Here is a 12,741-nt window from a genome sequence, read left to right as displayed (position 1 = left end):
AGACAACGCTGGGCCAAACCCTCCCCTAACCCAGACGACGCTGGGTCTCCCAGTCGCGGCCAGCTGCGACAGAGCCTGGACTCTAACCCAGAATTTCTAGTGACCCAGCTAGCCCTGCGATTCAGTGCCTTAGACCACTGCGCCACTCGGAAGGCCCTATTTACACTTCTGACTCATCGATGTCACACAGGCAGTTTTAAACCAGGAGAAGTTGGTTCTCAGCGGCAGTTGACTTTTAACAGCATCGTTTTCGATTAGCGTCCTTGTCCTGTCTCAGCCAGTGCCTAGCATAACCTAGCATCGTTTAGCATCCTTATCCCTGTATCTTGGCTCGGCCAGTGCTATTTGGCATTATATTTACACTAATGCTAATAGTCTGATGCAGAGCACTGATGCTGGGTTAGGTCAGACTACACTGACTCAGGGCAGCCTCCAGCAATGCCCTGGCTACCTTCTGACCTAACCCAGCATCAGTGCTCTGCTAATTCCCCCCCCCACCACCAGGGCTTAATACTCTTAATACTCCCACAGCGCAGTGTAGAGCCAGTGTGCATGAGTTACCACTTGCCTGCCAGCCTGTAACATTACAACACACGTGTGTGACAACTAATGTGCTGTAATCAACTGGGCTAATTGGACTGGGGGGGAGGGGTGATGTGTGTCATGCGTTTCACCCACTCCACATTTTTTAATTCCCACGTTTAGCTAGAGGTAATGTTATAAAATGTATGCCACAAACACTTGACACTATTCCAAGTGATTTAAAGTACATTGAATGCGCTGTATATGTGTGCTATCCCTGTGGGAATGAATTGAACCCATGACCTTGCCTACTTAGCTACTCACTGAACTCGTCAAATAAGAAACTCTTGTTTTCATTGCATAATGGTGTGAAATAATGAACCCTCCCTTTCCCTCAGGTACTGGCTGGCCACCTACTTTGTCATCTGGTATGGCGTGCCCTACATGACATATGATATCTACGCCATGTACCTCAGCCACTACTACCGCTTCCGGGTCAAGGGTCACGAGGAGTATAAGGAGCACTCGTTGACCACGGTCAACTCGTTTGTCCGCCGTGAGTTCCTGCTGGTGCTCCACCACATTGCGCTGCTCACCATCCTGCTGCCCGTCACCCTGGTCAGTAACACACACACACTACCTTGGTTTGTGCCGAAATGGCACAGTACTTATTGACCAGGAAAACTTGTCAGGTTTTGGAGTCCCTGCTGACCATTCTGCTGCCTGTCACTGATTAGGGAGAGGAGGGGAGAGTGATAACGTGATATGACCCTTCTGACCATTATGCTGCCCATCACTCTCGTGCAAGAGAACGGAGAGGAGGGGGGTGAGATTCCCTGCTCATCATTCTGCTGCCTGACAGTGAGAGGGATGGAAGGGTGGATAGAGGGGAAGGAGGATGGCACTAACTCTATTTGGAAAGTGCTTTGAAAATGAAATGGGTCAGAGAGCGTGTGAAAGAGACCTGTGTGTAGCCTGGCTAGCTGATATTTGCTTCTCCTTTTAGTTTTCATTACATTGTCTTCCCCGTCGACTGCATTTTCGGTCAAGAACACTAGCTAATATCCACATAACGACAGATGAGTAGTGTATCATGACAATAATCGAGAGAGAACACACATACCCACGGAAAATGTGGCGCTGGACAATTATGGTAATGTGACCGGGAACATTTTAATTTACTGGCAATTTGAGAAATGAACCGGACCCATATGCATTGGGTGCATAACCCATTAAGGCGTCCACCCATGGTGCTCAGCATGACAGAAATCACAAGTACATTATGGTAATGCACCTTAACAGAATATTCAACTCATGTAATGAAGCAGCCAATAAAACATCATTTTCAAACATTTCCCAAAATACAATTCGCGGGAAAACACCATTCTAAACAGCGCACCCGATAGCGGTTCCATATGTGATAGAGATGAAAATCTCTGTTAGTAACTTTGAAAGAGGGGGAATCTGAAGATGCCACAACTAGGATGGGTTGCTAATATGACTAGAATTGTGCCTTTGGCTTCTGGACAATGACAGAAAGTTGATGTGATGGCATAGTGGTGGGTCCAGTAGGAAATAAATGCATTATTCAAAATTCTTCTTCACCAGAAAGAATCGAGGATCATTATCCCGCAATTTGGGCAGCTTGCGTGGCAATAGGCCTAGCTGATTATTGAGTTGTGGCTGTCAGTGAATAGCATCTAAAATAAGTGTGAAGATAATGTCTTGAGTAGAATTTTAAATGTTGAGACAAGAAGAAGGGGAGCGGTGTGTGGCGAATCTCTCTCCAGAATGGCTCTGCTGTCTCCTGCCAATTCTTTCGCATTCATTGTTTCGTTGTGTGAATTGTTTACCCTTTTATTTATTTTTATCAATTTACATATGTCAGTCATTTGGTTACATTAATTTATGTTAATGCATGTATTAATTAGTATTTTACTGTTCTCATTCTTGGAGTGGAAACATTGTTTGCAGAGTTTACAACTTGCTACACTTGTGAAAAACAAACGTTGGTTTATTTCATAACCATCATTTACGAGATTTGTCTTTCATTTGGATTGCTCCATGTGAGCAATGAGGATGTCTGTTTTTCTCTGTCCTGATAATGTTGGGGGAGCGTGGACATCTAATTAGCATAATACAAAAATCCTCATGAGAATCCGTAAATGTAAGCTAGAGATCTTTGTTTTTCTATGTCGCACTTCCGCATCTGCGGTGAAAGGTGACAGAGCTAGAGGGGTGTTCGTCAGACCATGAAACATCCCGAAAATTGTCCTTCTTACAAAATCGTCTGTAGCGTCCAAACGGTTTGACCTAAACGACTAATGTAATCCCTCCATGTAAAGATGAGATTCTCACAAACATGATGGTTTTCTCCACAAGTGTCAGAAGACTTGTCTTAATGGGGTTAAATACATGTGTGAAGAAAAAAAGTGTGTGTATATGTTTCCTGTTCTTATGTCTCTCAGATACATAGAAAAACGTTTTGATATTTTTGTTGGTACTATATGATGTTCCATGTAGTGAATCTGTTATTCAATGCATTTGTATGGGCTAATAGCAGTAAGGCCAAAAATAATTTATCTAATAATTTTTGTACTTTTAAATTTTTTTTATATACTTCAAGGGGTCTTAAAATTCTACATCAATTAGCTTAATGATCCTTGGTATAACCTTAAAACAATTCCATATAGCTTAGTAGAACCTCAGGGACTTAGATTCATATGGGTTAACATCTAATGTGAGTGATGTTAAAACTATAATTCAAAGTATACTATTTGAAAAATCTTTCTTTAGCCGCCAATGGATCACGTATCAATGTGTCCCTATGGCAGAGGCTGGTGATCTCACATTAGTTCCAAATTTTATGATTGACCACGTGACAATGATTTTGAGAAATGCACAACTGGCACACAGATTGGTAGGATACATTTTAAGCTTCCCCAAATTTGAAACTCACGCTCTGCCAATGAAGTAATAATTGCTCCCATAGTCAGATTTTGCCAATAGGTTACTTTGAAGCAGAGTAAGACATTCCTCATAGTATTAAATAAAACATTCTGATTTCAAGAAATTAACTATGTTTTCAAAATGCATACTGCCTCCAGCTTCCATTGTAAAGTGGTGGGTGATGTGCTGATAGCCTGTTGCCTGCGCTTGAATGGGAGGCTAGCTTTAATTACCAGTTGAGAAATAAAAAATAATAGCTATTTTGAAAAATGTTGCACCAAAACAGTTTTCAGCACGTGGTTGCATTTAGAATTGTTGTGCAATTAATTTGCTTTTAAAAGCACATGTTTTATTCCAGCTGCAGGAGAAATCCCACTCAAAATAGTCTCTGAATGTTGTGTGTGTGTGATAGTTGTTAGTTAATAAATAAGATACATGATGGCTAACGAAAATACAGTCTAAAGTAATTCCACTAAATTATGCAAATTAACCTATATACCGATAAGCCTGAAGGTCACATGCATTTACATCAACTGCTATTTCCATCAATTACTAAAAAGCATTAGTTTGCAATGGGATTTGTTTTTCCGGCAACAGTTTTATTTCTAGGCTTTTCATTTTATTTTTGGGGGCCTAAAGCCGGCAATTGCCCGCTAAAGAAAACCCTGAGATCTCGCTAGCTTGCTCCATCACTCACTCACTCTCTCTCTTTCTTTCTCTCTCTTTCTCTCTCGCTCTCTCTCTCACATACAAACGTCGTATTAGTGGCAGGTAGCCTAGTGGTTAGAGTGTTGGACTAGTAACCGAACGGTTGCAAGATCGAATCCCTGAGCTGACAAGGTAAAAATAGGTCGTTCTTGCCCCTGAGCAAGGCAGTTAACCCACTGTTCCTAGGCTGTCATTGAAAATAAGAATTTGTTCATAACTGACTTGCCTAGTTAAATAAAGGTAAAATAAGAAATTGTGTCCATTTTATGTAGAGAGGTCAAGTGCATTGGAAACCTGGCATCTTAGTTTTCAGTGGCTTTCAATGGTGATATGAGATCACCTTACCTTACACCTCCATTATTCAGGTTCCAGCTGCTGTGATCCTCTTCTCCTCCCCTTCTCCTACTCCTCCCTTGCTCCCTGCTTCGTTTCCCTCCCACACAGTCAGGTAACACACACACACACACTGGGTCCAGCAGGCAGGTACAGGGGGTAGGTAGGTGTAGTGTTACATGGCAGCAGTTTGTGCTGCAGGTCATTCTTCCATTGGGCAGATGGCAGAACTGGTGTCTCGGCCCCACACACTACTGGTTTATTCATCATCACATAACACACACAGAGCGCTCTGTTTGGCATCCTCCCTGTCTGCAGCTTCCATCAATGCTCCTCCATACATTTACTAATTTACTCATTGTGATCTATTCCCTTACCTTAAACTTCTTGGCGCACCGATCCCTTTAGCGGGATCATTTTCGTCAACATCCGCTGAATTGCAGAGCGCCAAATTCAAATAAAATTACTAAAAATATTTAATTTTCATGAAATCACAAGTGCAATATACCAAAACACAGCGTAGCTTGTTGTTAATCCACCTGGCGTGTCAGATTTAAAAAAAATCTTTACAGCGAAAGCAAAACAAGTGTTTGTTAGGACAGCTCTCTCAGCAGACAAAACATTACAAACCGCTAGCAGCAAAGTAGATTGGTCACGAAAGTCAGAAAAGCAATAAAATGAATCGCTTACCTTTTGATCTTCGGATGTTTGCACTCACGAGACTCCCAGTTACACAATAAATGTTTGTTTTGTTCCATAAAGGTTACTTTTATATCCAAAAACCTCCATTTGGTTGGCACGTTTTGTTCAGAAATCCAAAGGCTCGTGCAGGTCACGACGGGCAGACGAAAATTCCAAATAGTATCCGTAAAGTTCGTAGAAACATGTCAAGCGTTTTTTTTAAATCAATCCTCAGGTTGTTTTTACAATAAATAATCGATAATATTTCAACCGGACGGTAGCTTTTTCAATAGGAGAGAGAGAGAGAGAGAAAAGGTCTGCTCCAAGCTGCTCGCGCATGCAAAAATCTAAGCACACCCAGCTATCCACTGACGCGATGTGATCATTCTCACTCATTTCTCAGAATAAAACCCTGAAACTATGTCTAAAGACTCTTCACACCATGTGGAAGCCATAGGGAAAGGAATCTGGTTGATATCCCTTTAAATGGAGGGAAGGCATGTAATGGAACAGAGCGGTTTCAGAAAAGCAGCACTTCCTGGTTGGATTTTCCTCAGGTTTTTGCCTGCAATATCAGTTCTGTTATACTCAAAGACAATATTTTGACAGTTTTGGAAACTTTAGAGTTTTCTATCCTAATCTGCAATTATATGCATATTCTAGCTTCTGGGCATGAGAAATAGGCAGTTTCATTTGGGTACGTTTTTCATCCAAACATCAAAATACTGCCCCCTAGTCTCAAGAGGTTAACGCCTGGTCTTATGGCATAAGTCTGGGTCTTGTTCATTGTTGCATGCAACGGAAACCTTTTGCTACAAAATGTGAGTGTTTCTTGTTGGAAAAGTCCAGGTAGTTCCTCCCAGTTTCAGTCCATTTTCTTCTGTTTGTTGCCTGATGAACATGACCCTGGGCCTGTTTTGACCTCTGTTGGCCAAGTTGGTTTGTAGCCTTGTTGGTGTTATTGAGCTGTGTCCTGACTTGTGTTTTTGTATGTGCAGCCCTAGGGAAAGTCGATTTGCCTAAGTCCTATAGTACCGAGGACCATTTTGGGTGGGTGTGTGTGTATTTCGGTGTGTGCATGGTCTTGTTTCAGATTTTTGTAACTGTGTGCCGTCTCCCTCCCTGTGCCTTTCAGTTCTTCAGGAGGGACCAGGGTGATTACTTCATCGGCTGCCTGTTCCTCACAGAGCTCAGCACGCCCTTCGTCTCCTTAGGGAAGATCCTCATCCAGGTGAGAGAGATGCACGCACACACACATTAGAACACCCTAATCACCACTTATAACAACCATGTATACACACCAAGGTTTTCATTGGCCAAAAGCCGGCTATTACAGACTAATAAAACGAATCTACACCGGCCAATTGCCCGGGAGAAGAAAATAATCACATTGCGAAATAATGCTTTTTAGCCTGTTCATTGATGGTAATACCAGTCTATCGGTCTGTAAGTAAATTTGAATGATGTTGTGAAATGAAATTCACGCGTGTACAGTATATTTGTTATGAATCTTGTTTATCTATGTCTTATCTTGCTTCAAAGTAGCTTTGCCAGAATCGGACCATATCCATGGAGGCAATTGTTTATGCTTAGGGTCATGTATAAAAATGTCCAGTTGCTCATTATTTTGGCTATCATGGCTAGAAGTGATCTAAGTGACTTTGGAAGAGAGGTCTCAAAGGAGCATAGAGGGTTCAAAGGGTGGGTCTGTGTGTCTGTCTGTGTGTCTGTCTGTGTGTCTGTCTGTGTGTCTGTCTGTGTGTCTGTCTGTGTGTCTGTCTGTGTGTCTGTCTCTGTGTCTGTCTCGGTGTCTGTCTCGGTGTCTGTCTCGGTGTCTGTGTGCCTGTCTCGGTGCCTGCCTCGGTGTCTGCCTCGGTGTCTGTCTCGGTGTCTGCCTCGGTGTCTGTCTCGGTGTCTGTGTGTGTGTGTCTGTCTCGGTGTCTGTGTGTGTGTGTCTGTCTCGGTGTCTGTGTGTGTGTGTCTGTCTCGGTGTCTGTGTGTGTGTCTGTCTGGGTGTGTGTGTGTGTCTGTCTCGGTGTCTGTGTCTGTGTGTGTGTGTGTCTGTCTGTGTCTGTGTGTGTGTGTGTCTGTGTCTGTGTGTGTGTGTGTCTGTCTCGGTGTCTGTGTGTGTGTGTGTGTCTGTCTCGGTGTCTGTGTGTGTGTGTGTGTCTGTCTCGGTGTCTGTGTGTGTGTGGGTGTCTGTGTGTGTGTGTGTGTCTGTCTCGGTGTCTGTGTGTGTGTCTGTCTCGTTGTCTGTGTGTGTGTCTGTCTCGTTGTCTGTGTGTGTGTCTGTCTCGGTGTCTGTGTGTGTGTGTGTCTGTCTCGGTGTCTGTGTGTGTGTGTGTCTGTCTCGGTGTCTGTGTGTGTGTGTGTCTGTCTCGGTGTCTGTGTGTGTGTGTGTGTGTCTGTCTCGGTGTGTGTGTGTCTGTCTCGGTGTCTGTGTGTGTGTGTGTCTGTCTCGGTGTCTGTGTGTGTGTGTCTGTCTCGTTGTCTGTGTGTGTGTGTGTCTGTCTCGGTGTCTGTGTGTGTGTGTCTGTCTCGGTGTCTGTGTGTGTGTGTCTGTCTCGGTGTCTGTGTGTGTGTGTGTGTCTGTCTCGGTGTCTGTGTGTGTGTGTGTCTGTCTCGGTGTCTGTGTGTGTGTGTGTCTGTCTCGGTGTCTGTGTGTGTGTGTGTGTGTCTGTGTGTGTGTGTGTGTGTCTGTCTATGTGTCTGTGTGTGTGTGTGTCTGTGTGTGTGTGTGTCTCGGTGTGTGTGTGTGTCTGTCTCTGTGTCTGTGTGTGTGTGTGTCTGTCTCGGTGTCTGTGTGTGTGTGTGTCTGTCTCGGTGTCTGTGTGTCTGTCTCGGTGTCTGTGTGTGTGTGTGTCTCGGTGTCTGTGTGTGTGTGTCTCGGTGTCTGTGTGTGTGTGTGTGTCTGTCTCGGTGTCTGTGTGTGTGTGTGTGTGTCTGTCTCGGTGTCTGTGTGTGTGTGTGTGTGTCTGTCTCGGTGCCTGTCTCGGTGCCTGTCTCGGTGCCTGTCTCGGTGCCTGTCTCGGTGCCTGTCTCGGTGCCTGTCTCGGTGCCTGTCTCGGTGTCTGCCTCGGTGTCTGTGTGTGTGTGTCTGTCTCGGTGTCTGTGTGTGTGTGTCTGTCTCGGTGTGTGTGTGTGTCTGTCTCGGTGTGTGTGTCTGTGTGTGTGTGTGTCTGTCTCGGTGTCTGTGTCTGTGTGTGTGTGTGTCTGTCTCGGTGTCTGTGTCTGTGTGTGTGTGTGTCTGTCTCGTTGTCTGTGTGTGTGTGTGTCTGTCTCGGTGTCTGTGTGTGTGTGTGTGTGTGTGTCTGTCTCGGTGTCTGTGTGTGTGTGTCTGTCTCGGTGTCTGTGTGTGTGTGTGTCTGTCTCGGTGTCTGTGTGTGCCACGCCCTATTAAGACGCTTTATGTTGATGTTTCCTTTATTTTGGCAGGTACCTGTATGTACTTGTATCCATACAGATACTCACTAAATAAACACTCCTGGTATATGTTTCACTAAAAGAGCAAAGAGCAGGGGGCCTGCTTGGTCTCCAGCTCACTTTCTGCTGACTTCTGACTCTTCATTCAGTAGGGCCACTCTCTGCTCTCCTTCGCTTCCTGTAATAGTGTATCTATCAACAGATCTACCATGATGCATGGGTACCACTTCATAGCTTTCACCAGTCCAGTCTTCAGATCAGTGATTACATCATGGAAGGAAGAATGTATTTTCAAAGTATTCAAACAGTTCCAGGGATTCCAGCCCAGTTTTGCTCACTTAGAATTTCAAGACTGTTTGACCATATAATGACCTTTTTTCTCTCTCTTTGTCTCTTTTCAATATTCTCCCAACACATCTCTCCCTCCATCCTCCTCTCCTATCGTTTCTCACAGCTGGGTCTGCAGGACTGCTGGATCCATAAGGCCAATGGGGGCATGGTGTTGCTCAGCTTCTTCCTGTGTCGAATCGCCCTCTTTCCCTACATGTACTGGGTCTACGGCCGTCACTACGGCATCCCCGTCTACGGCGTGCCCTTCCACCTGACACTGTCGGTCAACCTGGGCAGCCTGTGTATCCTGGCGCCGCAGGTCTACTGGTTCGTGCTGCTCTGCCGCAAGGGCTGGCGGCTCTACCAGCGCCAGTGTCACTCCTCCCCCCTGCCCCCACCTAGCCCCCCCTCCCTCACGGACAACCAACCCAAGGGAAATGATTAGAGCTGGAGAGCTCACTCCGTCACCATCGCTCTCTCTCTGTTCTTTCTCGGTTCTCTCTACTCTATATGCGCTCGAGTCACACAAAAATGAACCACCATCGACTACTACTTACTACTTCTACTGCAGAAGCACTTCGGCTACATACCACAGTCTCCACAAAACTACTACCGTTACTACTATGATTCCACTAGTACTGCTACTGCTCCTCCTCCCCCTGAGCCCCCACCCCCATGTTTCCCTTTTGCTTCGATACTACTGATCGCTCCATGCCCAGTCCAAGCTCTACTCCATTTTTTTTTGTGTGTGCTCGTGTGCTTGGATTAGAGTGATTGGACAGGGGTTATATTTGTAGTGCTACACTGGAGTTTCCCTAAAAGATATGAAGAAGACCGAGAATGGAGGTCCTGGCTTTTTTCGGAGGAGGAGGGGGGGGGGGTGGTGATACACTCCCCCGCCCCTCCACTTCACCTATTACTTGCTCTGCTGATTGGAAGATCAGTTAGTGTAGATGAATGTGTATGTAGAATTTGTTGATTTATTTTGTTTTGTCAATGGTTTTTATGTCAAGTCCTGAAAATTCACATTTTATGAAGTGTTTGTCCACCCACCCAGTCCTCATCTTTAAAAGACTGCCGGCGGGAGAGGAGAAGTAGGAAAGGGGACTTGGCATGCAGATAGTAATGGTGACAAGGCTGGGTGGAGGGGTGGAATGGGATGGGGTGTTTACAAACTAAGATAGGTACGGGTGTCACCTCATCTACATTTGAAGGAGAAAATGAGAAAGAAATGTTTGCACCAAGCTCTTTGCACCAGCATAGCTACACAAAAACCCATTTAATGTGATTGGATTGTGGAACTCCACCCTCCTTTATCCACCTCAGCGCCTCCCCATTGTCCCGTTTCCTCATTCACAGTTCTCCAAGGCTGCCGCCGCTGGCCAATCGGTGTGCCTGCAGCGCGCTCGTCTTCCTCCTTTGTTGTTTACGGCCCAACAGGGTTCTGTGTGCTGCCCTGCTGCGTCTGTTTACATGAATTCTCTAAACCCACGCCCCTCAGTGTCACACAGGGTGGGGCATCACAAGCTAGGAGCCTCTCTCTATATTATGTACTGTGTCCTCCCTACCTAAAGGGGGTGGCTTAGCAAAAGCTTTGTCCGTATGTTTACATACACAAGACTTCTCTGGGAGCGCTGTAGCAGCATTAGAAGGAATGGGATTGCTTGTTTAGTCCCGGGTTCGACTCCATTGCAACAGCTGAAGCTGCTTTTAATGGGTGGAGACAAGACTTTAAGGTCACATCGACGTCAAGTTTGCGGGGTGGGAGTGGTGGGGTGATTCTTTTAGGTCAATGCTGCCCTCTGGCAATAGGGGGTCTGGGGGCCACATGGGAGGGGCTTGTATACCACTGGGAATCCCTTTTAAGGTCACATTGTGTCCACCAGGGACCGGCCCACTAGGTGCCAGTTGGAGCAATAAAACAGACGGGGTTGAAAATGGCGAGGACAATTTAAAACCCCATGTAGTAGAGATTAACCTGATGTTTAGATAAAAAATAGTAATGTTCCTAGCATGATGCTGGAGCAGGATGATTACACAGCTGCATGCGGCCCTGCTCCAAAATTATACTCTATTTTCAAACAGAAGATTGTCGAATAGAATAAGAAAGGCTTGATGGTGGCGATACACTCATTTCATGTATTCTACTTTTACTCATGATTGCCTTTTCTGGGGATTAATTATGAGTTTTCCCCGACTTGGTTGGCTCCTTAGAACAGGTCAGCAAGCAGGAAACAACCCCAGTTTTTTTTAAGGAGCTGTCCAGTGAAAATATCACTTTTAAAAGTTCATATTCTGTTAACTCGTACCCAAATGTTGACTCATCCTATAGTTGTATTTGTGGCCAAAGCATAAATTGGAGGGAAAAAAACACCTCAAAATTGTATCTAGAGCTGGGACGATAAGCAGAAAATTACCGACATTACCTTCCCCTTACCGAAGCATTTTGCATACATCAGGAATTTTCTGTGATTTTGCTATACAATGTTTCTGTAGGTTGTCCTAAAATTATTATATGGTCAACAGTAATAGCCTATGCATTATGTTGATTCCTGCTTGTCCCTGTTTTGCTGTTGGCTGCTGACACCGACTGCACACGGCGGAGGAGAGATGCATTCTGAGAAGCACAAGCATATGGCCGTTGCTCAAAATGCTATTTTGGGGGGGCGGGGGGGGATACCGTTTTCAAAGCAACTACTTTTGTTGTAGTAAGAGAGGAGACACAGCTTTCTGTGAGTATATCATGTATTTATCACCTCAATTGAGTTCATGGAAACACTTTACAACCGGAATAGGCTGTAGTTAGTATGGTTTCGATGCAGCGGAGATGAGCAGAGCCCGCCATTTGCAGTTAATATGCCTACATCATGTAGCCTAGGCCTAGCGGTGGAAAGTTTCTGTAGGACATTCACCTACGTTTACTGATAGCCATGTAGGCTAATTATTTATTCTATATAGCAACAATATCATATTTAGAGTTAGCAATCTAGCTATTTTGAGTTCCCACATCCTCAGGTGGTGAATAATATAGCCTTTAGGCCAATCTGCACAAAGATGTCGTCAAAAATACACCTGCTAATATTGGATCATATTTTAATGTAAAGTAACTGTCCATTTAAAAAAAAAAAAAAGATCATTGTATTTGTTATCGAGCAATATTGTTACATTTATTGCAATACTACTTTTTGTCCATATCGCCCAGTTCTAGCACCTCCCAATTTTTATTTCTATAATTTAGCGCAGAATTATCATTGGAGCATTTTTTGTGTTTTTTTTTTATTTTTTACATTATCATGATATGGGTTTTTGTCCATATCGCCCAGCTCTACAGACAGTTTTAAAAATGCTAGCTATTTCCACATAGAGGATGACGTCATCCCAGCAGTCTACTCGCATCAATATTTTTTGACTGGTCGACGCCCACACCATTCGGCTGTTTGGGTACGCCCACACCATTCGGCTGTTTGGGTACGCCCACACCATTCCAAAACAGAAAATATGCTTTTTAACATAATTCATTTTTTTTGGGAGAAGAAACAATTCCAGTCATTTGTAATTTATTATAGGTCATATTTCATAGAAATCTGGACACTGGCCAGTTACTTTAAATGTGATACATCTTATCATATTGTCCACAAACCAATAATACCTTGAATACTTTCCCAGAGTTTTATGTTGTCTTTTAACCTACTCCGTCCGTAGCCTTCAAATATGAAGGCAATGGTTCTGTATAAATTAAACACTGTTAACTTGTAGATAATTATTACTAATTTACTAGTAAATTGAAGTGCTGGT

The 12,741-nt window shown here is 44.3% G+C and overlaps 1 protein-coding gene across 1 annotated transcript in view; it reads left to right on the top strand.

The window, feature by feature from the left end:
* The window catches only part of LOC139423240 (ceramide synthase-like), a 33,977-nt gene extending 21,900 nt beyond the window's left edge, over positions 1-12,077 (top strand). Inside the window, exons 3-5 of the mRNA XM_071175042.1 lie at positions 921-1,140; positions 6,329-6,424; positions 9,071-12,077. Coding sequence (XP_071031143.1) covers positions 921-1,140; positions 6,329-6,424; positions 9,071-9,391 — 637 coding nt within the window. The 3' untranslated portion in view covers positions 9,392-12,077. The remainder of the gene's footprint in view (positions 1-920; positions 1,141-6,328; positions 6,425-9,070) is intronic.
* Positions 12,078-12,741: the final 664 nt, after the last annotated feature.

Source organism: Oncorhynchus clarkii, chromosome 12 (genome assembly GCF_045791955.1).
Source record: "Oncorhynchus clarkii lewisi isolate Uvic-CL-2024 chromosome 12, UVic_Ocla_1.0, whole genome shotgun sequence".
Classification (NCBI taxonomy): domain Eukaryota; kingdom Metazoa; phylum Chordata; class Actinopteri; order Salmoniformes; family Salmonidae; genus Oncorhynchus; species Oncorhynchus clarkii.
This window is presented reverse-complemented; position numbering and strand designations above follow the sequence as displayed.